General features: G+C 35.7%; 1 protein-coding gene across 3 annotated transcripts in view; it reads right to left on the reverse strand.

The window, feature by feature from the left end:
• Positions 1-24,969, reverse strand: part of ORC5 (origin recognition complex subunit 5) — a 147,705-nt gene that overhangs the window by 79,192 nt on the left and 43,544 nt on the right. For all 3 annotated transcript variants that reach the window (XM_040472871.1, XM_040472872.1, XM_040472870.1), the window contains exon 12: positions 21,911-22,021. In XM_040472871.1, the coding sequence (XP_040328805.1) occupies positions 21,911-22,021 (111 nt within the window). The remainder of the gene's footprint in view (positions 1-21,910; positions 22,022-24,969) is intronic.

A 24,969-nucleotide genomic window follows, 5' to 3' on the forward strand; every position in this document is an offset into this window, starting at 1 on the left:
ATTCTTTTTTTTTTTTAATGCTTATTTTATTTTATTGAGAGAAAGACAGAGAGGGGGAGTTGGAGAGAAGAATCCCAAGCAGGCTCGGCACTGTCAGCATTTGTGAGATCATGACCTGAGCCAAAACCAAGAGTCATACGCTTAACCAAATGAGCCACACAGGCACCCCAGAATTCTTTAATTTCCAACTCATGAAGTTTTTCCAGTATTTTTAAATTTGGGGTTTTTTTTTCGGGGGGGGGGGTGGTTTCTGGAAATCACAGGATACGGTCTGTATACTAAGCAATCCCTTGACATTTGTTGAGACAAATGGGTTCTCCAGGAGGAAAGAAGAGTGCACAGGGACCTGAATTTCACTGTGACAAAGAATGGAACTGACCACAGTTGTCACCCTGCCTGTCCAGGCTGCCAGGCCTCTTCTCTCTTTGTCCTCAAAATGTCTCCAGTCGATGGCAAGTGAACACAAAACATACCCACAAAATGTACTGACCTCACGCCAAGCAAACAAGATGGAATGAGATAAAAGTCTTCTCTCATGCATAAGTACCTACATGATATAGCCTCCATTTTGCCTCCTTGCCTGCAAAACCTAAAATATTTACAATGTGGCTCTTTACTGAAAACGTCTGCCAACCCCTGCATCAGAAAACTGTTAGGTTCAGATGACTGATTTAACCAATGTGGAAGTCGAGATGCTCACTTACTTGCCCAAAGTGATAATGACTGGATGGTACCAGAAACTCAAATGGCTAGGATTTAGGTTTCCTAACTACAACTCCAAAACCTCTGAAAAGCATGTAGTGCTTTCTGCCTTGAATCAGTTTTACTTTTCCTTATATCCTCACTGGATGAGGTAACAGTCTAATACAACTCATTAGACATTAGCTCTCTTAGCTGTGATCACAGTTCAGTTATGATTTTCTTAGTAATATTTTATATGCATATGAATAAGGTTAATGAAAGGTAAAAAAACAAATCATGTCATTCAACATTTTTACAAAAGATAAGAGTGTCCACTTACCTAGTTTAGGAATTAAGTTCATTGAAACAAAAATGATTAAAATTAAATTGGTTGTTAAAAATGTGTGAAATAGTGATGTGCCGATCAAATGAGGCCATGTGTAAAGCACTTAGCACAGGGCCTGGGACACAGTATTCAGTAATATGAGGTATTATTTATATTGTTACTACCTATCAGCATTATTTTTCAACTTCAAATTAAATGAGTTTATTTTCTAACAGCCCATTCATTTAGTTAAAACACACTATTACTTAAAAACACTGAATTTCCTATAGCTTACTGAAAAATATACCATGCTTAACTTGTTTAGAAAACATAAAATTTAAAATTACCTGCAGATTAAAAACATAACCAATTAAAAATTATATGGCCAGATGTAGAGAAAATTAAGGAATGTGAGAACAGTTCTGAAGAAACTACCCAAAATGCAGACTAAAGAGATACAAAGAGGGAAAATATGAAAGAGGTTAAAAAATAGAGAAGACAAAGGCCATACCCTTAATCAAAGATCTAGAAGGAAAACAGAGTTGGACAAAAAGGGGCACAAATAGTATCTGAAGAGATAATGGATGGAAATTCATTTGAGGAGATGAAAAAACACTAAAGCACAGAATTAAAGAGTTAAATAAATCCAAAGAAGGAGAAATCAAAACAAATCCACACCTAGATGCATCATCGTGAAAGTGTAGCACACAGAAGATAAGAGGAGTTCACTAGAAAAGAAGGGGCGCCTGGGTGGCTCAGTAAGTTGAGCATCTGACTCTTGATTTTGGCTCAGGTCGTGATCTCACAGTTTATGAGACTGAGCCCCTCACGCTTGGGATTCTCTCTCTCTCTCTCTCTCTCTCTGCCTCTCTCTTGCTTTCTTTCTCTCTCTCAAAAGAAATAAACTTAAAAAAAATAGCTAGAGAAGAAAACACAGAATCTTCCAACAAGTGGCAGTTGGACCTACAGATTTCTTAAGAACGATGAAAACCATACAACAGTGAAAAGGTATCTTCAATACATGGTGGAAAATAACTCAGAACTGTACACCCAGAAAAAAAAATGTAATTTTTTCACTTCACTTTTAATATTGAAGATGAATTAAACACAGTTCCAAACAGAACCAAATGTTTACTACCAAAAGATCCCTACTTAACGAAATTCCTAAAACATACCTCCAGGTGAAGGGAAGTGATCCCATCAAAAGGTCTGAAATGCAAGAGGGAATGAAGAATAAAGAGAACAGAAAATATGATGGTAAATCTAAATGAATTTGCCTGCAGAAATGATAATAATGCATTGTGGGGAGAAAAATAAGATCAGGGCTTCTGGGTGGCTCAGTCAGTTGAGTGTCCACTTCTTGATTTTGGCTCAGGTCACGAACTTGCAGTTCATGGGATCAGGACCTGAGCTGGGCTCTGTGCTGACAGTGCAGAACCCGTGTGGGATTCTCTCCCTCCCTCTCTCTCTGCTCCCTTCCCTGCTCATGCTCTCTCTCAAAATATATAAACATGAGAAGTAATTAATTAACAAAAATAAGAGTAAAGTGCACAATACCAGTAATATGTAAATTGGGAGTATCGAAAATGAAGTTAAAATGTTCTAATGTCCCATGGTATCTGAGAAAAGTAAAAGTACTTACTAAATTTTGACTTCAATAAGTATGAATGTTATAATTTTTAGAATAACAACTAAGAGAATAAAAACAAGAGTATGTGCTTCTACATCAGTAAAGAGGAAAAACTGAATTATAAAAATAATCCAAAAGAAAATAAGAAACAAAAATAGGTAGGTGAAATAGAAAGTATAAAATCATAGATATAAACAAAATTACATTAGTAATCATAAGTAAGCTAACTGCTTCAAATAAAAAACAAAGACTGACTGATTGAAAAAAATAAATCCAACTACCTACTGTTTGGGAGAGATACCTCTAAAACAGAAGAATATGGAAAAGTGAAAAGTCAAAGGACAGAATGAGATACATCAAACACTAAAAAGAAACATGAAGGTATAGCAACACAAATAAAACCTGATTTTAAAGGCAGTTTAAAGAAAGGTTCACTTAATAATGAGAACATGCAGGCCCTGCGTGCTCGTATCTCTTATGAGATGAGTTACTTGAGATCTTTACTATGAAGGGATGGGGTATTACTGAACATCAAGACAAACTTGTTATCCTTCCTATTTTGGAAGCAGGTAGGAATCATGATGAGAAAGTAGGCCTGAAATTTTATGGATATATAGAAGAGTTAACATAGTTTCTTGTGGCAAAATACATTCATTAACTTCAATCTTTTCTATTTTTCTGTAAGGGATTCATTTGCTAAAGTAGGTTAGTAATAGCCAATTGAAACTCACACATTAATCTTCCTTATTATTAAACACAGGTTTTTTTAGTATTTTTAAAATAGAAAAAAACATTAATTACCTTTTTCTTCCAGTGGCATCTCCTTATATTTCTTATAACTTCTACTTTCTTATGATTCAAATACCCTCATATACTTAATCCTTGAACTCAAATTGTATGCTAAATTACTCTTATGCATTTTTCAAAAGAAACACACAAATCTGTCTTTAATCTATTTAAGTTAGAATTTCAAGAATATTTTTGGATAGCCTATGCTGTTATTACTTTTATCACATTAGTTACAACAAATTTCCAAAGGCAGTAAATTGAACCAGAGAGCCCCTGAAAATCATTACCAGAATTCCATGGATAATCATGTAAATTGTGCAAAGGAAACAGTATCACTTTAAGATGTAGCAGTCAAAAGGTATTTCCAAACTGTTAATAAGATGGCTGCTCAACTTTGGGAGGAGGGGAAGGTAGGATTCAGGAAAAACTAATACACAAAAAAATCCAAAACCAAAATGAAGCAATTAAATTAGGATGTGATTTTTTAAATTAAAAATTACTAATTTCAGAGATTTTTTATTCTGTAACCTTATCATATGAACAAAAAGAACAGACACACAGAGTTTAAGAGAACATTACATAAAGCAGTGTACAAATGTACCAACAATTTAAAAGTACTCTGCCAGTTTATTAAAATATTACTAGAGTAAAACTGACAAAAATCATGTACAAAGATTAACTTGTGGGGTGAACATTTTGAATCTCAAACATATGAACTTATACCTAAATGAAAACTTGTAGGAAAAAACACATGAAACTTTGGAAAATTATTTCTATACATAAAGTTCAAGAATATCCACCTTCCTCTCCACTAGCCAATTCTTAAAAATTATCTAATATTTGTTTCTAATTGTATATTCACAAAACTCTTGAGGACTTGCTCTAGGTACTGTGCATTCAAAGATAAACAGGACCACAGAAAAACTGATTTACTTCCTTGCACAAGTTTAAATGCTCGTGACAACATAGTGAAATCGTACCTCCAGGTTGTCATTAATACCTGTGGTTTGATATGGCTGGTGGGAATATGGCAGAAGTCTCTAGACAGTGAAGGCACTCAGGACCAGATGCATCACAGTGTCTCAGTTTTGTGTGTATGCACGTGCATGCATAAAGTAGAGATGGGACCAGAGTCTTTCCTATCTGCTGCAGCAACCAATCCTGTTGTCAGAATCATTCCCATTGTTAACGCCCCAAATGCAGGAAGTGATTCTGGGTAAGGCTCTGTTTCTAGCAAAGAAGAATAAACTGAAATATACTGCGGTCAATAAAATTAATGTCTTAGAAGAATTTAATCTTTATTGGAGATAAACTTTCTAAATAATAATGGTAAAATATATTTGAAGATACTGAAAAAAAACTTAGCACTAATTTACAGTAGGCTTCTCATGCAACTCAACTTTGCAATTACCTTTGAATATATATATATATTTTTTAAAGTTTATTTATTTTGAGAGAGAGAGTGAGTTAGCACAAGCAGGGGAGGGGCAGAGAAGGGGAGAATCCCAAGCAGGTCCCATGCTGTCAGTGCAGAGACTAACAAGGGGTTTGAACCCATGAACCAAGAGATCATGACCTGAGTCGAAACAAGTCAGATGCTTAACTGACTGAGCCATACAGGTGCCCCTACCATTGAATATACTTTATAAACAAATACTAACAAAGAGCCTAGAAAGTAGGGCTGGCAAGAAAAGATAAAAAAATAAAAATACAGGAGAACTTCTGGTCCAGACAAGATGGCATCGATTCATATTTACTATCTTTCCCTGGACAACTATCCACCCTGGAAACAATAAGAAGCAAGCAAAGGAGGATTCTGAAAGGTGCAAAGGGGAACGCAGACTGCTCATGGGCCCAGGACTAGAGGAACAATATAAAAGCAGGGAGTCCTATGACTCCCCACCCAAAAGCACAAAGTAACCCAGGCCTAGCATCCTGTAATTCCCAATCCAGAACAGAAAGCTACCCAGGCAGGTCTATTCTTCCCTGACTGGAACAGGAATCCTACCACCACAAAACTGGCAATTATGAGTTCTATGTCTCAAAAAACTATCCTTCATGAATAAAGTGGAAATAAAGAGCTTCTCATATGAGGGAAAACTAAAGAATCTGTCACTAGCAGACCTGCCTTTAAATCATGGTTAAAGTAAGTTCTTTAAACAATAAAAGGAAACGATAAAGGAAGGAACCTTGGGCATCAAGAAATAAAACAAAACAATGGAAAGAGCAGAAACACGATAAATCAAATAGACCATCTCCTTGTGAGTGTTCTATATCATCTCTGATTAAAAATTATTCCAAAGGGGCGCCTGGGTGGCGCAGTCGGTTAAGCGGCCGACTTCAGCCAGGTCACGATCTCGCGGTCCGTGAGTTCGAGTCCCGCGTCAGGCTCTGGGCTGATGGCTCAGAGCCTGGAGCCTGTTTCCGATTCTGTGTCTCCCTCTCTCTCTGCCCCTCCCCCGTTCATGCTCTGTCTCTCTCTGTCCCAAAAATAAATAAATAAACGTTGAAAAAAAAAATTAAAAAAAAAAATTATTCCACCAACCTGATACTCAAGACAGTAATATTTTAAAAGGGAGAAAGAAAAGGGGTCTAACTGGAAGTAAGGTTACCATGCTTCACTGGAAGTGGTAAAACACGGATATCACTTATAAAACTAAACATGCAATTATTAGATTATCAGCAATTGCACCACTGGGCATTTATCCCAGAGAATTGCATGTTCATACAAAAACCTGTACATGAATGTTCACAGTAGCTTTATTTGTAATAGCCAAAACCAAAACTATACAAAACAAAACAAAGAATGGAAAAGAGGCCACATGTCCCTCAATGAGTGAATGGTTAAAGTGTGGTACATCCCTATCATGGACTACCTCTCAGCACGAAGAAAAAAAATGAACTATGATACATGCAAAAACTTGGATGAATCTCAAAAGAGTTAATTATGCTGAGTGAAAAAAGCCAATCTCAAAACAGTATACTATATGATTCTGTTTCTAAAAATTCTTGAATTCATAGAACTTTAGAGATGGAGATTAGTGGTTGCCAGGGATTGGTAGAGGGGGTAGGAAGGAGGTAGGTGTGGTTATAAAATAGGGGTCTTTGGAGTGATGTCACTGGTCTGTATCTTGACTGTGGTGGTGGATATACAAACCTACACATGGGATAAAATTTCACGTAAGCAAGTATGCACAGATATACACAAAAATAAATATTTGTAAAAGTGGGACATTTGAATAAGATCAGTGGATTGTATCAATGTCAACCTCCTGGTTGTGGTACTATAATTCTATAAGATGTTACCTTGGGGGGAAACTGAATAAAGGGCACACAGGAGAAGAGATTCCATTTTATTTCTCACAATTACATGCAAATCTACAATAACCCAATTACCTCCAAAAAAATACATATAGAAGATTGAATAAAACAAATACACAAGAAAAAAATCATGCCTATGTATGGTGAAAAGTGTTAACTAGACTTACTGTAGTGATTTCACAATATATGCAAATCTCAATTCATTGTGTTCCACACCTGAGACTAAGATAATGTTGTAGTCAATTATACCTCAATAAAAACACATATACATACATAAATACACTGATAAAATACACAATATAGAGAGAGCTTTGAGAAAGACTTTATAAATTGCCTGAATAAATCTGTTCTCTTCTCAAAATGTTTAAGTACCTACGAAGCTAGGTATCTACTTAGAGAAATAAAAACAGTTTTTGACTCATATTTACAGGGATTTAAACCAACTTGATAAAATATTGCTTAAAATGGGCAAATAAGAGATGTTAATTATTTCAACACTGATATGGTGCTGTGGTGAACCTGTGTTGATTTTAAAAAGCATATAGATTACAGATTTTCTTATTGAAAGCCAGATGATTAGTTACGACTTGTGGTTCAGCAACAAAGGATTTAAAGCTGCTGGTTTCATGCTCTGGGCCCATAAAGTCCTCACAAAGTTGCTATAAACCTGTGGCTTGTACAACTTATTTCTCTAGAACATAAAATTGTAACAGCAAAACTATTATTATGCAAATCCCAGGTTGGGATTTACATTTTCCCAAATTTTACTTTTTATCTGTATCTTAAAACTGTGAAGGTTTTTCAGTTATGTGGGGGCTATAAAAACCAAATGTTTCAAACTTATTAAAAACTAAAATGCTTCAATATAAAAATGACTATAAAATAAAATTCTGAGCTAATCCATCAGTACTGAAAACTTTGGAGATCAATGCCTCATTTTATGGATGAGAAAACAGACATCATAAAAGGATGAATGACATTATCAGTCCCTGGTCAGTCACCCCAAACAAATATGTTGAAGCACTTCAGCATATGTTTCGAAATTATTTACTCTAAAAGTCCCAGTGAAAAAGAATACAACACCTATACCATGCTGGAGATTTACAAAAAAACATTTCAGAGTTCCAAAAATAAATTTTAAATTAAGCATCTTTAACGTATTAAGAATTTTAACATATTAAGTCTTAAGAATCTTTAACATATTAAAAATGTTTAGCCAAAATAATGCCTCACTTTGGGTGCTGATGAATATTACAAGGTGGTCTGCAAAGAGTATTAACTACTGTACTAAAGACCCCAGTCAATACTTTTATCTTTTCTTCTAGAGTCCTTCTAAATTCCTGAGAATGACACATATGTAACCTGGCATTCCTTTCTTCCTTCAGGATCTAGCAGGGAATATGGACAAAACTTGAGGGTGGGTGGGGGAGAGCCATGGGACTGGTTAATATTAGATACCATGGGTAATTAGTGATATGGGGACTGGAACCTACTACTGAGTCCCAGCTCTATAGATCAGATACAGCATTGATAGATTATAAATACAGACACTGTGGTAGGCACTTTAATTTCTTCAGTCCTCACAACAATCCCACCATGAGTTAGGTACTATACATAAACCTCTTTTTCCAGATAAGGAAACAACTTCAAAGAGGTAAATGTTCAAGGTCACTGAGCTAACAGTTATAAGAGCACCACTGAATTTGAATACCATCTGAATCTAAAGCCCATATTTCTTACACTACCCGCAAAAGGGAGCTACAGTACACAGGGAAGAGGTCACTTTGTTGGGATAGACTCAAGAAAGCTTTATGGAAGAGGGGAGTAAAATGATAACTCTAGAAGCATTACACCCTGGAAGGAGGTCCTGTGAATATGCCAGAAGTTAGAAACCCAGCGGGAAAACCACTACAGACAAAACAAAGACCTTAATGAAACTGTAGCAGAAAGGATAAAGAAATATGTCCACATAGGCAAATGTCCTGCCCTAGGGATACAGGTAACAGCCTTGAGAATTACTATTCAACAATCATGTGAACAAATGATCAGATGTCAGGGGTGTGATTCACCAAAGTAAAATATTAAGCGGACTTTATTAACCTAATGAAATGTTAACTTTCCATAAATCAGACTGCACATTACATTAGATATAAAATCATTGCTTTTAAGGTTTAATTTTAATTTTTATTTATTTTTTAATTTGTTTTGGGGAACAGAGTGGGGGAGGGGCAGAGAGAGAGAAAGGGAGACACAGAATCTGAAACAGGCTCCAGGCTTTGAGCCATCGGCACAGAGCCCAACGCGGGGCTGGAACCCATGAAGCGCGGGATCAGGGCCTGGGCCAAAGTCGGACGCTCAACGAACTAAGCCACCCAGGAGCCCCTTAAGGTTTAATTTTTAAAAGATAATTTAAGGTGGGGAAATTGCATGATTTCTTAAAATCTAAAATTAGGTAATGTTAAAAACGGTATCCCAATGCAAAATTTCTTATACATTTGTGGATTAAAGATCATTTACAGAAAAATTTATGACACTAAATCATACAAAACATGTAACAGTTGAAAAAATTAAGTTAGGATAAACATTAAATTTTTAAAAAGCAAAGGTAATGGAAAGGTCTTTCCTGAAATATTGAAATCATTCTCAAGAAGTGTCATTTTAATTATTTAAGTAAGTTTAAATTTTTGTATGGAAATCATTTACCCCCACTTTTTGGTTTCTATTACCTATTAAAGCATATTCTTTTGCCAATAATTTCCAGATTTTAGGAGACTATGTACTGTCTTCCACAGCTGCTTGTCTATTGTGTCAAGCTCAAATCTAGATGAATGAAATTCAAATGAACATGAAAGTAGCCTAGGGAGTCGGTTTTTCCAACTCAAGGAGTTTGGATTTTGTGCCAGGAATACAGAATAAAGTTAAAAAAAAAAAAAAAAAAGGTGGAGGGGACTATAAGTCAGGATCTAGATGAAGATACGGACATAACTTGAGAAAAGGGGAAAAAAGAGCTTTGGGAACTAGTTAATATTAGTGTTAAGTTTTAGTCATATGTTGCCACCGATGTTTTTCCTCAAAATAAAATTTCTGGTTTTTAGCCCTTGGTTTAAAAATGAACAAAGGGCATCTGGGTGGCTCAGTCAGTTAAGCATACGACTTCGGCTCAGGTCACGATCTCGCAGTTTGTGAGTTCAAGCCCCGCATCGGGCTCTGTGCTGACAGCTCAGAGCCTGGAGCCTCCTTCAGATTCTGTCTCTCTCTCTCTTTGCTCTTCCCCTGCTCATGCTCTGTCTCTCTCTCTCTCTCAAAATAAACACTTAAAAAAAATTTTTTTAATGAACAAAACACCTAAAATTCTGAAGCATCTTACTATCAAAAAAGAATGTTATTTCCCTAGCTTTCATGTATTAGCAACATACTAACCACAAAGAATTTTATTTTACTTTAGCTTAAAATAATCAATCTGCCTAATTCAAGTGCCAAAGTATATATTTTTCTCCTGTGAATAGCACCTATGTCATGACAGAGGCATTCACAAAGAAAAATTAAAAGTGAACACCTCCTTACACTTGGATATTTTTTAATTAACATCTTAAATGGGGTCGTGCAATATTTACTTAATTAATCTTTGCTCTGTATACTATTATGTTCTTTGTTCTCATCCATGTAGGGGATGAGCTGATTATTTATGTCTTAACAAGAGGAGTTCATGTACCACAGTGAGGTTTTTTTTTCCTTAATCTGAGAGGCAGTCACTAACAAGCTTCAGCTGGAAGTGCTTGATGTTAAAACAGTGTGAACCTGCTCCTGGGCTAATAAACTATGTTCTTTCTGCCAACGAAAGGAAATCAATTTACAACTGTAATTAATTTTTAACATGCTCATTATTTTTATACTTTCATAGGTTGATATCTATGTCAATTGATTTGTGAAATACCCTGTCCTGTTTGTCCTGGAGGAGCTTTATAACTTGAAACATATTAAATTATTTAAATAAAAGAACTTAACATATGATATGTTAATGCATGAGGTTCACACAACCCAACAAGCACATTTGATCTGATTTCAGGTGACGTGATAGTTCATGAGCATGTGGCATACATCAAGAGAGTTCAACTGACAGTTCTCCACACATGAGGTGGAGATGATGAGTGCGGCAATAGAAGCGATAGGTAAATGCTGTCAAAGCTGTTCAACTTAAAATCATCATCTCTGGAAATTCATCTTTGGAATTTTTAGTTAAAAAAAAAAGGTGGGGAGTGGACTATTAGTCTCCAATTATGCTCAGATAAACAAAAACTGGCATGTATGTTTTTACATAGAGGAACTAAAGATAATGCCTATAATCCCTAGAACTTAATCAGCACACAAATGACTGCAAATCTTTAGTCTCTAAGAAGACCATAACTGCAAGCTTAAGAGAATGGGAAACCATTCATTCAATGAGTGAATCTCACATTCAAGGCACTATGTGAGAGACACAAAAATGAAAAGACAAGGTCTTTGCAACCTCAAAGAGTTCAAGATATCAGAGAAGATAAACACATAATAAAATGGTAATAACACAATTATGAGAGGGGGGTGAGTGGTTAAGTACAAACACAACTATCTGATTATAGAGAAGAGAATGAATAATAGGGAGGGAGGCAAAATGTGGATTGAGAAATGGCATTTGGGGGTGTGGATCACAAAGCATAAAAGAGAGCTCAACAGTGGTAGGGGAATAGCACATACAACAATATAAAGGAAAAACTGGTTGTGCTTTCAGAGAGGAAACAGCTTACTGTGAATGGTGTAGAGGGCCATAAAGGAAGTGGCAGAAAATGGGGCCAGTTTGTGAAGAAACTTACAGGAAATGCTATGGAATAGAGAAATGATTTTACAGATAATGTAACTCATTTAAAACAGTACAAGCAGAGGGGCGCCTGGGTGGCTCAGTCAGTTAAGCGTGTGACTTCAGCTCAGGTCATGATCTCACGGCTCATGAGTTTGAGCCCAGCATTGGGCTCTGTGCTGACAGCTCGGAGCCTGGAGCCTGCTTTGGATTCTGTGTCTCCCTCTCCCTCTCTCTTTCTCTCTCTCTCTCTCTGCCCTCTCCCACTTGTGCTCTGTCTCTCCCAAAATAAATAAATAAAAACATTAAAAAAAAATTTTTTTTTTAATGTAAGCAGAAAAACAAGATCAAATTTACTTAAGATTTATGCTGAAGGCTGTATGGAAGATAAATTCAAAAGTACTTGGTGACAGGGAGACCAGTTAGGACAATGGTGCAATAGTCTAGGAGACAAAGAAAATATAGATTTAAGGTCATGGCAATGGGGAAAGAAAGGAATATATCCAAGAACCATCTGTATGTAGGAGGAAAAATAGATTGGACTTGGTGACCAAGTAAATGAAGACAAAAGCATTCAGAGATGATTTCTCCATTGAACTAAAAAATACCTATATTATCTTTGTGTTTCTAGCACCTAACATTGTGCATACCACAAAGTATGTGCTTTGTTAAAGGCTGAATAAATAAATGATTAGTTCTGAAATCTAGGTAACACTGAAAAAACAGAAAGAGGTTTAGGGAATAATTTTTGTTTTGGATACATTCAGTGTGTGATGACCACAGCACATTGAGGTATGACTGTTCAGTTGGCAATTAGGGTCCAGAGCTAGGATAAGGGCTAGAAATACAGAACTGAAAAGATGTCAGCAGACACACAGCATTTGAAGTTAAGGGAGGAGACAAGACAGTTCAGGGTAAGTTTATTTCCCTTTCTGATTCCTAACTATCAATAGGGCATGACTACTCTCAATTCTAAGAATTCAACTCTATCACATTCAGAGAGTCCAAGTTGAGGGAACAATTAGGTTCTATGGATGACTTAGCACTGAGAACCCCAATTTCTCACCTAGAGGAAAGGATAAGGACTTTTCTGCAGCATCAGCTACTGAAATATGTCTTTGTATGGGCAGGTGAGGCCAACGTCCTCCCAAAGACTCTAATTAGTTGTGAGCTGACAAGGAATCAAGACAATTTCTCATTGGAAAACCCCTTAAGCATCAACGCCTCTTCTAATCATCTTTTTGTAAAAGTATTTTAATATGTAGCACACATTTCCATGATGTAGATTTTTCCAAATCATTTAACTCCTAACCTATTCTTATTGAAACTCCTTTCCTCATTAAGACAAACTAGTCATAAAGCTCTAATTAAGGTATGCATTTGCCTATAATAGTCACTATATTAACAATACAGGTTCTCTTAAATAGGCATGCGAAGGCACATTTCCATACATTCCTTTGTGTTTTCAGCAAAAAATTCTGCCAAGCCAAATAAAATTTATTGGTGTTGAATGCATTTGCCCCCAAAATGTGAACAAAGGGTATACATTTGGTATACTTATTAGAGGCACTACTAAGCTTTGAGAAAGGTAGTTATAAAATATTACCTACAAAAATAAGATACCAATATATTATTTTACTCAAAAGGTGAAAGCATAATTTATGCATTTTTTTATCCCTTAGGCAGTATTTTACATGTCACCCTTAAGCAATGGTTCCATTTTTCTAGAGTTCAATAAAAATGCCTACTGCTGGGCTGATATATTCACAAAGGCAAAGGAGCTACACTGAAGAAATTTAATACCAGAGTTAGGGAAGACATGAGAAGAGTAGTGTAGGGGTAAACACTGTTCTTTTACAGATGACAAGAAATTCAACCTGGGCAATAGAGTAAAATATGCTGCACCCTTTTTTTTTTTAATCTTTGGTAATGATTATATTAGTATTCTTTACCACAAAAGTATCTTGACTCTTTTGAAATATGAAACATCCCTAAATAGTTTTTTAAAAATCTGCAGAAATAAGCACCTACTACAGAGAGGCCTGATGGCAGAATAGTAATACATCCACATTAGGGGTGGTAGTGGATTCGAGAATCTAATTTACTGCACCAGTGGAGACTAAGCATCATGGCAGTCAGGCTCTTCAAGGCTAGAGAAGGGCCTGCCTCAGTCAAACAGCACCCCTGCTGACCTATATTCATCAGTGAAGCAGACATTAAGTAAGCCTCCTAACCGTGTTTGCAACGAAATGTCCTACAATCTCAGTTGTGGTTTAAAAAAACATAGTAAGATTATTAGAAAATGTTAGCATTCAAGATATTTTCTGCGATTTATATAATTTACCTTAATAGCATCAAGTATTTAAGCTGGATATGACAGAGACACTGGAATGTGATTACAAGCCAAATGAAGCACAGACAAATCACCAAAAAATAGCTTTTCATACTTTCTAATACTCTACTATGCAGAGAATCTATTTTCAGGAAAACTGTCTGTTTTCTTCGCTACCTTTAATATATAGAAATAGAAAATAATCACACTTAAACTCGCTTCATAATATGTTATAGCTAGATTTTAGGACATTACTCTTTATGAGGTTCAAATTCTTATCTAATCAGTATATCTATGGGATAGTATTTCATCAACTATGATTTCTGATGCTAGGAGACTAGCTAGCATTTAATAAATGCTATTACTTTTCCTGTAAAAATATATATCAAACAACTATAATATTATAAAGTATGCAAACTAATTTTTTAAGGTAAAGAAGTTTTATAATTATAAGTAAAATCTATAAAATCAGTTTATTTGGTTAAAGTTTTCGTTAAAAGTTTACAAAAATAGTTTGAAATATTGTATATAAAAGACAGATGTAACAGTATAATCTATAATCACCAAGCATTTGATATATACCCATTTGACTTTTTAAGAGCCACCTAGTTTGGGGCGCCTGGGTGGCGCAGTCGGTTAAGCGTCCGACTTCAGCCAGGTCACGATCTCACGGTCTGTGAGTTCGAGCCCCGCGTCGGGCTCTGGGCTGATGGCTCAGAGCCTGGAGCCTGCTTCCGATTCTGTGTCTCCCTCTCTCTCTGCCCCTCCCTGGTGCATGCTCTGTCTCTCTCGGTCTCAAAAATAAATAAAAACGTTAAAAAAAAAAAAATTTAAAAAAAAAAAAAAAAGAGCCACCTAGTTTGTAATAAGCCGAATATAATACACTGCTTATTTGTCCATAACAAGTTTCAAGTCTTAATTGGGATTGTTTGATACCAATAAACACAACTAATTGAGTCTAATTTACTTACAACTAAATTTAACTTGACATTAGCAAAATTTAATTATGACCAGGTATAAAACAATCATGTTCCACAACACTAAGTTCAAGGCATGTCAAAAGAAAGATTCAACAAACACGTTTGTTAAATTTTTTTTTTTAATGTTTAGTTTTGAAAGAGAGAGAGAGAGAGAGGGAATGAACAAGCAGGGGAGGAGTAGAAAGAAAGGGAGACAGAGAATCTAAAGCAGGCTCCAGGCTCAACTGTCAGCACAGAGCCGGAAGCTGGGCTTGAACTCACAAGCAGTGAGATCATGACCTGAGCCAAAGTCAGACGCTGAACCAACTGAGCCACCCAGACGCCCCTAAAATTTTTATTTTTAAATGTTTTTGAAATAAATAATATTAACAAAATCCCTTCTAAACTTTAAAAAAGCAGGAAATTATACAAATTTACTGTACATCTACCTATATTTGAAGAAAAATGCCAAAAATCTGGTCTTGGTTGAATAAAGGTTAGCAGTCCTAACAAGTACAGCAAAAACATCTTCCAGCTATGATAAATTAGAGGTGAAGCCTCTGCTTCAGAAAACTCGCACAGGTAAAATAACTAAATTATCATTCTGCATTCTGACTGATAATTATCTGGAAATTATCAAAATTATTAGTTTAAATATATCCCATAGAGCTTATAAACCAACAACTAAATGAGTAGAAAGCATGAAGTTATCTAAATGCTACTGCAATTAATGCAACCTTTGTGGGGAAAGATCAAGTTGATTCATGACCAAAAAATTAAACTGATGTAGAAATATAGCCCAAATATATTCCAATATGTATAAGGCATCATGACATGAGTTCAAAAAGCAGAGAAAGTAGAAATGGAAATGTGTATTTTTTAAAAAATATACCTGTATGTTATACTTTGCTCAAAATTTTTCTTTTTTATACTCTTAAAAATGATAATAAATTTATAAGGACATTAAAAAAAATTTTTTTTTTTTATTTTTGAGACAGAGAGAGACAGAGCATGAGCAGGGGAAGGGCAGAGAGAGAGGGAGACATAGAATCTGAAGCAGGCTCCAGGCTCTGAGCTGTCAGCACAGAGCCTGACGTGGGGCTCGAACTCACAGGCTGTGAGACCCTGACCTGAGCCGAAGTCAGGCGCCGAACCGACTGAGCCACCCAGGTGCCCCAATTTATAAGGACATTTTAATTTAATTTTTTCCTTATCAAATTATGCACACCTAAATAGGAAGCCATTCAGAAATTACATATTAATTACCATAGAACTATGGTATGGCACATAGAACTATTATTTTTTAATTTTTAATTTTTTTTAACATTTATTCATTTTTGAGACACAGAGCATGAGTAGGGGAAGGGCAAAGAGAAAGGCAGACATAGAATCGGGAGCAGGCTCCAGGCTCTGAGCTGTCAGCACAAAGCCTAATGCAGGGCTCAAACCCACGAACCAGAAGATCATGACCTGAGTAGAAGTCAGACACTTAACCGACTGAGCCACCCAGGTGCCCCTAGAACTATTTTTTAAAGGAACAATGTATGTTCCTTTTCATATCTTTCGGCTATTTCTTGACATTAATTTAGAGTGCACTGTTTCTTATAATATAGCAATATAATAATTATATTATTTTAAAACTCCTGAATTGTGGAATTACAGCGAACTATCTTTAAAAATAATTTTTCAAAATGCTAACTGATCAAATAAGATCAATGATAATATGTAATATATGTATAATTGAATGTCCTTAAATTTTTAAATACAAGTTTCCTTTTTAAAAGTCACTTTAAAAACCTATACCAATAATTTCAGAAATACACTCTTTTTAAAAGTCACTTTAAAAACCTATACCAATAATTTCAGAAATACACTCTTCAGCAAATTTATCCTCTGGGAAAAGAGAAGGCAATATGGCTTAATATTTTAAAATAAGTGATACACATGGCCACAATCTTAAAGAACTGTATTCCCACTATCTTCACCTAACTACAAGACTATGGAGGAGGTGGGCAAGGATGAGTAAGAGAAGACACAGAAATATCAAAAGTTTGAACAAGACGGTGCAAAAAATTTCCAAATTACCATTCTTCATCAAAGAAAAAGAAGATGAAGAAGCATAACTGGTTTTCATATGCTTCTGAAAAAAAGACAATTCAGTAGTATCTATTCTAAAGATAAGTGGTCTTAAATAACATATCTAATCAAATTAAAATTTGAAAGTAATACCTATAACCTTGACCACTTCCTGTATATAAATGGCATAGTTTATCCATTCTAGCCACACTGACAAAGAATGAAAACATCAGAATTAATGCTTTGCCATTCACAAAGCTCAGATACATATATAAGAGATATATTTGTTTTAGGTAAGTGAAAATTTTTAAAATGATGCACGTCCCTGACTACAAGATTATATTAAATTGCATAAGCCTAAACATATTTGAAAGTCTCAGAAAAATTTAAAAACCATGTTTTGATTTGATCAATCTGAGCATTAATCTATTGTAAAATGTTGAATGTGGTAATATTCTTTTACCTAGTTATGAGACTAAAAGATTAATGAATAGAATTTTGTCTAAAATTTGATAAAGAACATATTCAGAAGAATAACAATTACAATACTACTATTACTAATCCCATTATGAATTTGATTATCATTCTTAACTGGAATTTTAACAACTTTAAAGATTCCTTAACCTACTATTCTTATAGCTTTTTTACAGATTAGATTTAACTGGACTTGAAATCTTGCAATGGAAATAAAATTTCACGTCAAGAAATCATGAACATATATGCCACATTTGATCAATTTTTTTTAACAGGAGTAGAATCAAGCCTCTCCTTTTTTTAAATTAATTTGTATTTATTTTTTTGACAGAGAGAGAGAACAAGCATGGGAGGGGCAGAGAGAGGGAAACAAAGAATCCAAGGCAGGATCTGTGCTGACAGCACAGAGCCTGATGTGGGGCTCAAACTCACCAACTGTGAGATCATGACCTGAGCCGAACTTAGACCAACTGAGCCACCCAGGTGCCCCTTGATCAATTTATCATATGTAAAAAGTTATTAAATAATTATGTAACATGTAACACCACATTACTATAAAATAAAACCTTAAAGGATACAGAATAAGGGAGTAGAAAAATAATACATTATCATCTCATATAGACACATCACAGCCAAAAGAAAATAACTTTCTTCTAAGTGGAAAATACTTATGCAACACAATTCTTTACCAATCTTTACATTTTCATGAACGTGTACACATATGTGCACACACACATATTTCATTATCCATCTTCAGGCAATTGTATTTTTGTTCAAATAAACCAGTTTTTGAAATTAACAGCTTTCTCTAAACATGAAAGACTATATAAAGGAGTCAAAGCGGTTTTCCTAGTGCATCTTAAAGCTAGAATGCAGCAATATTGCCATCTAGTGTCCATATCAAGTAAGCAATGCCAATACAAATGTCCTATTTTTTTCATTTAGAAAATTAAACGTGCATAGGTAAACTGTGATTCCTATGGGCAAGAGCATAGTTGATGAATGAAAAGGAGAAAATACAAAAGGATCTGGGAATCCATGGGAAGGAAAAAAATAAGCATGTGGGAGAAATACCCTTTTTCTGAATGTGATTTCAGCCACATTTTGTTCTTAAACAGGGTTTGTATGTTACTTGACTTTCTTGGCTACTTCACTGACCAAGCAAATAGGGTTAGTTACATCTATCCATTAGTTACATCCCTCACCCTTTGTATCCCAAATGGGAATCACTGAGATCAAGTCCTAAGTGAGCTGTCATCAAATGAACACAAATTCATTTAAAACCATGTTTTAAACATACAAAATTACCAGTTTGATTACTGGTAGTGAGAAAAAATAAAGAACAAGAATTTGTTTAGGTGTTTAAGGTTGAAGATAAATTAACTTCCTTAAAAACAGAAAGATACATTTAGGCCTTAATTACATTAGACACTGTTGAAAGCATAAAAACTGGTGACACTGATCATCTACGATCAAAGCCTCAGAATAGTAAATCTCTACATCAGCAACCTCCTGGTGCTTTGGACGGTCTATCCCTATAAACCTAGACATACTTCTGGGGACAAGCTGCATCTAAATCTGGATGCTGCCAGTGACTTGCTGTGTGATCTTGGGCAGATCTTTTAGGCATTCTGAGCTTCAGTTCCTTCTCCTTTATAACAATTAACTTAGCATGCGCAAGACTGCTCTACCAACGTAAGGTACGATACATAAGGCAGCAACAGCAAGGCACGATGTTCGGTGGTGGCAGAACTAGACTACTGGCTCCCAAATCCAGTGACTACTACCACTGCTACTATGCAGCACCATCCACTTTCAATGAAACCGATGCCACAGTTCACGAACGTGTCTAGCTTTTTCTTAGTCCCACACCTTTGCTCCTATCATCCCCCCGCCTTAAATCTCTAGTCTAACTGAATGCTACTCACTGGAAGTAAGATGTCCGCTTTCTCTCTTACTTTTTATTTATCCATTTTCTCATTTTTGTACAATAAACATGTATCACTTATGTAAACTAGAAATCCTTACAGAAAAAACAACCCTATTCGTTGCGCACAGCCCAGCTCCATTTTGTGCCTTTTCTGTGAAGCGATCTTTCTCTCATCCTGCCCTATCCAAAAGTGATCTCTCTGCTCTAAAATTCTCAGCAGCACCATCTAGAATCCATATAACAGCTTTATAGCATTATTGTTATGTACATGCTTTTTCCCTCCTAGAATAAATTACAAGCTCTCTGAAGGGGAAAAAAAAACCCACTTATTATCTTTCTTTCCATTCCCCAACAAGGTAATTTTGGGGCATTTGTGAAGTACAATCACATGTGATGCAAATGCCTTCCTTTTCTGTTTAGAACTGTCTGCCTCACTTCTCTAGGCTTTGGTTCTCAAAGATCTACTCATTGTGTCATATTGAGAATATCATTTAACCTCTCTAAGGCTCAATTCCTTATAATAAAGTTCATAATACCTGTTTTCTGTTTCACAGTTATTGAAAGAGCAGAAACAAAACAAAAACGTCATGTAGTGTATGTAGAAAGCTATTAACAAAATGCAAAGTCTGATTAAAAAGTAATTTCAAGGGTGCCTGGGTGGCTCAGTCGGTTAGGTGTCCGACTTCGGCTCAGGTCATGATCTTGTGTTTCATGAGTTTGAGCCCCACATCAGGCTCTGCGCTGACAGCTCAGAGCCTTGGGCCTGCTTCAAATTCTGTGTCTCCCTCTGTCTCCCTCTCCACTGCTTGTGCTCTCTCTCAAGAATAAATAAACATTAAAAAAAATTTTAAAAAGTAATTTCAGGCAAAGTTTTTAAAAAATATATAAGAAAAAAAAACCCTGTAATACAGATTAAAACTGAATTAGATTTTTAAAATTAACAGCACTAAGGCTACCAATCTAGCTAAGCTATTATTTACATAGCCTAATAACGAACTAGAATACCTTTCTTCAAGGACACAATGAATGTAGATAAGAATTTTCTATAAATTCTGACATACAAAAATTATCTAACTTCAGGGTGGAGAATGTCGAGAACATATCTGTTTTTGGTTCTCAAAGTCTTCTTTAAATGGAAACTTAAAAGTTACCACCATCCGTAACATAAATGTTATTATGTTACATATTTTTCAACCTAAATATACATAAAACAAAATGCTCATTGCAAAATCTGAGGTGAATGCTTTTCATTAATATTAGTCACATCATTCATTTATCTTCTAGTCATTCATACCATGTGGTAAGAATTGTTTTTATGTGCCAATTAAGAAATCTATTGTGACCATATTTTTAATAGGTTTTTCTTAAAATGTCAACTGAAAAACCTTAATGATGTTTTGTTTAAAAAAAAAAAAAGTATTTCATATTTTTATGCTACTGCTGCCATCTAGTGAAAATTCTGAGAACTTAACCATTCTGGGAAGTTATTTTTTTTTTTTTTTTAACGTTTATTTATTTTTGAGACAGAGAGAGAGACAGAGCATGAATGGGGGAGGGTCAGAGAGAGGGAGACACAGAATCTGAAACAGGCTCCAGGCTCTGAGCTGCCAGCACAGAGCCCGACGCGGGACTCGAACTCACGGACCGTGAGATCATGACCTGAGCCGAAGTCGGCCGCTCAACCGACTGAGCCACCCAGGAGCCCCTAAGTTATTTTTTTTTAAATCATACTGTGGGAGCACCTGGGTGGCTCAGCTCAGGTCACAATCTCATGGTTCATGAGATCGAGCCCCCACACCATGATCTGTGCTGAAACACTGAGCCTCCTGGGATTCTCTCTCTCCTCTCTCTGCCCACCCCTGCTCATGCTCCCACTCGTTCTCTCTCAAAATAAACATTTTTTTTAAATCATTCTGTCAATTTATAAGATACATATATGAGGAATAAGGATATCATAGATTACTTTCTTACAAATAAGTTTTTAAACATTTTGTCTTCATTAGATTATATTTCTACATTATAATTCTTCAATTTAATCATGAAGCCACTTATTTATTTAATCAGCAAGATAATTATAATCATTTAATTTAAAAATTCCTTTACTGAGGGGAGTCTGGGTGGCTCAGTCAGTTAAGCATCCAATTCTTGATTTCGGCTCAGGTTATGGTCTCCCGGTTCGTGAGTTCGAGCCCCACATCAGGGCTGTTAGCACAGAGCCTGCTTGAGATTCTTTTTTCCCAATCTCTCTGCCCCTACCCCGCTCGCTATTTACTAAAAAATAAACACTAAAATAATTCCTTTATTGAAAAAAGAAAACATCCAAAAATATCAAGTTGTTTTTGTCATCAAGTTATACCTATAAATAGAAGCAAATTCAGGGATACCCTCAAAGATGCTGTATTTGGAATCTTCAAGTACTTACCAAGAACAAAGTTCATTCCACAGTTAAAACGGTAACATACCCCGACTAAAAATCTAAATGCTTGGAACTATACCAACTATACTACCAGAAGAATTCCATAAAAATAAAGATGACAGATAATAACCTATCAGTAAGCTTACCTGGGAAAAGATGTTTGCTGTTGGAGCAACCCTGCTATCCACGATACTATACAATATTGCTAATAACCTGTCAAGTGGAAATGGTTTTGGACCGAGAAGATGATTGCTTGTCTGTAACAACAAAAGAACACGGATTTTATTTTTACAGCAGTACACTTTCTGTACTACAAATTCCTTGTAACAAAACATGTATATTGTTCCCCAAAGACCCTAACAATTCTAACTTCCAGTCTCTACCTTAAAACCTTAGCTGATACGATCATGAATTCTCTTTCAACATTTCCTTCAAGTTTTTCTGACTTAGCATAAACAGATATTAAAGAAAACAACTGACAACTCATCCATCTCAGTCCTGAACATCCTGAATATCACACCTACTTTGCTGCTGTAATTAGATGTTCAGTAAGTTAGCCAAGTCATTTGTCAAAACAGTGCATATCCAAAACCAGGGTCTAGGTCCTAACTCCTAGATAGAACTTAACTCCTTACTGCTCACTATTCACTCCTCTGTGTTCCATCACCAGGAAAATACATTTGTTCCACATCAGTAATTCTAAAAAGATCAGTTATAGTAAATACTAGCTTAGAAAACTTATAAAATATTTTGTAATTTGTGAATATGCTGTCAGCCTGAAACACAAAATTTAAAAACTGAAAAATTATAAAACATTCATACTTGTGTACAAAGTCACATGATACAATTACTTGTTATTAGAAAACTGAAGTGCTCAGGGCACGCGGGTGGCTCAGTTGGTTGAGAGTCTGACTTTGGCTCAAGGTCATGATCTCCTGGTTCACAAGTTCAAGCTCCACATAGGGTTCTGTGCTAAAAGCTCAGAGCCTGGAGCCTACTTTGGATTCTGTGTCTCCCTCTCTCTCTCTGCCCCTCCCCCGCTCATATTCTCTCTCTCTCTCTCTCTCTCTCTCTCTCTCTCTCTCTCTTTCCCTCCCTTCCTCACTCTCTCTCTCTCTCTCTCAAATAAACATGAAAAAAAAAGAAAAACGAAGTACTCAAGGTCCACTCGGTAAGATAATTTTAGTAGCACTGTTAGAATTTAAGTACTCTATATTAAGCAATGGCAAATAAATGGAAATCTTCACTTACATGCAAGAGAATAACTATTTCTTTAAAGAAGAATAAGTAAGAATGTCTAAAGAAAAATGCCTACGCAGAATTACAAAACATTTACCTCAGCTATTTATATCTAAAAAATAGTTCAGAAATCATTTTCCAGGTCTTAAACTCTATATCCTTTCTCATCAAACACTTCAAACCCTTAGAAAAAATACAGAGGCTGATATAACAAATAACAATGTACCCAGTACCCAATTTTATCAAACCCTGACATTACGCAGTATGTGCAAAGAAATAAAACATCAGATCACATTATAGATAAAATGAAGCTCCCTTAGACCCCTCTCACATCTCATTTTCTCCCTAGAAGGAGCCACTATCCAGAATTTGTTTTTACCACTTTCATTACAGGTTTTATATCAGTACTACATATGTATTCATAAATAATAATATATAGCATTATCTGCAACATCTAATCTCATATAAATGATACTATTTTGGACTATCACTCTGCCAAGTTGCTTTTTTCCTTCAACATGTTTTTGAGATTTATCCATATTGATACATGCATCTCTAATCCCATAAAAAAATTGCTTTAATGTTTATTTATTTTTGAGAAAGAGAGAGAGAGCACGAGCAGTCAAGGGGCCAAGAGAGAGGGAAACACAGAATATGAAGCAGGCTCTAGGCTCTGAGCTATTAGCAGAGCCCAACGCAGGGCTCGAACTCTGGAACTGAGAGATCATGACCTGAGCCAAAGTCAGACGCTCAACCAGCTGAGCCACCCAGCCGCCCTACTTTAATCCCATTTACAAACTGCCCTACAGAATGCCATCACTATCTACTTCTAAAAATTCATCACTATCATTCATCACAAATGATACTGTGATGGACAATCCTGTACATTTCCCCTTGTGTTCATGTGTGAGTTTCTCTAAATGGGATTGCTAAATTAAAGGAGAGGGCACAGACAATGCTGTGTGCTCACCCACACTTTGTTCTTGGGCACATGGGAAGACTACATTTCTCAGTATCTCCTGCAGTTGGATGAATACATGTGACTGTGATGTAACCTACTTCCAAATCTGGCCTTTCAAACCTTTAATCTTCTTTTAATCCTTTAATCTTCTTACCCTTCAGTGGCAACTTTGGAAATCACCATGTTTCACTTGGCATCACTATAAAAGAGGGCCACCCAACTCATACTCAGTTGTGTCATGAACAACATATAAACCTTTGTTATGTGAAGTCAACTGAGGGTTTGGGGATTTGTTTTTGTACAACAGCATACCCTGGTCTATCCTGACAAATATAAAGTACATTCACGTATTAACTTTAATTATCGCCAACCTACAGAATATGCAGGCTCATATTCTTCTACATTACCAGCAACATCTGAAAGCATCTTTTTTTTTTTTTTTTAGTTTTGCCAATCCGAGAACATGAAACATCAGCTGTGGTTTAAAGTCTCATCTCTCTCACTAGTGAATGAGACTGATAATCATGTCAGGTTTGTTAGACATTCAAGTTCCTTTTTGTATCATTTACCCACTTATCAATTGGATTTTTGCCTTTTTCTTACGGGTTTGTATAGTAAGTCTTTAAAAAAATCTAGATACTAATCATTTGTCAGTTGTATGACAGTGGTTAATATGGTAGGCTTTGGAGTCAGAAAGTCCTGGAAGCGCATGCTAGTTCTACCACTTAACTACATAACTTTGTGCCAGTTATTGAATTAATTTTTCTTTAATAGTTACTCAGCTTCCTCACCTAAAAAATGAAGACAATCACAGTAAACACATGCAACAGGTCACTCTGAGAACTAAAATAAGATCAAACACAGAGCTTCACAGTATTTGGCTTATAAATGCTCCACAGCTTTTAATATAATCATCATGATATAGATATACTTGTTTCTGTGTTCTTTTTCTTTTCTAGATAACTGCCCTGAAAACAGGAAATGTTTTATTCACCTTTTTATCCC

The sequence above is a fragment of the Herpailurus yagouaroundi genome, unplaced genomic scaffold (genome assembly GCF_014898765.1).
Source record: "Herpailurus yagouaroundi ecotype Mexico unplaced genomic scaffold, PumYag 100, whole genome shotgun sequence".
Classification (NCBI taxonomy): domain Eukaryota; kingdom Metazoa; phylum Chordata; class Mammalia; order Carnivora; family Felidae; genus Herpailurus; species Herpailurus yagouaroundi.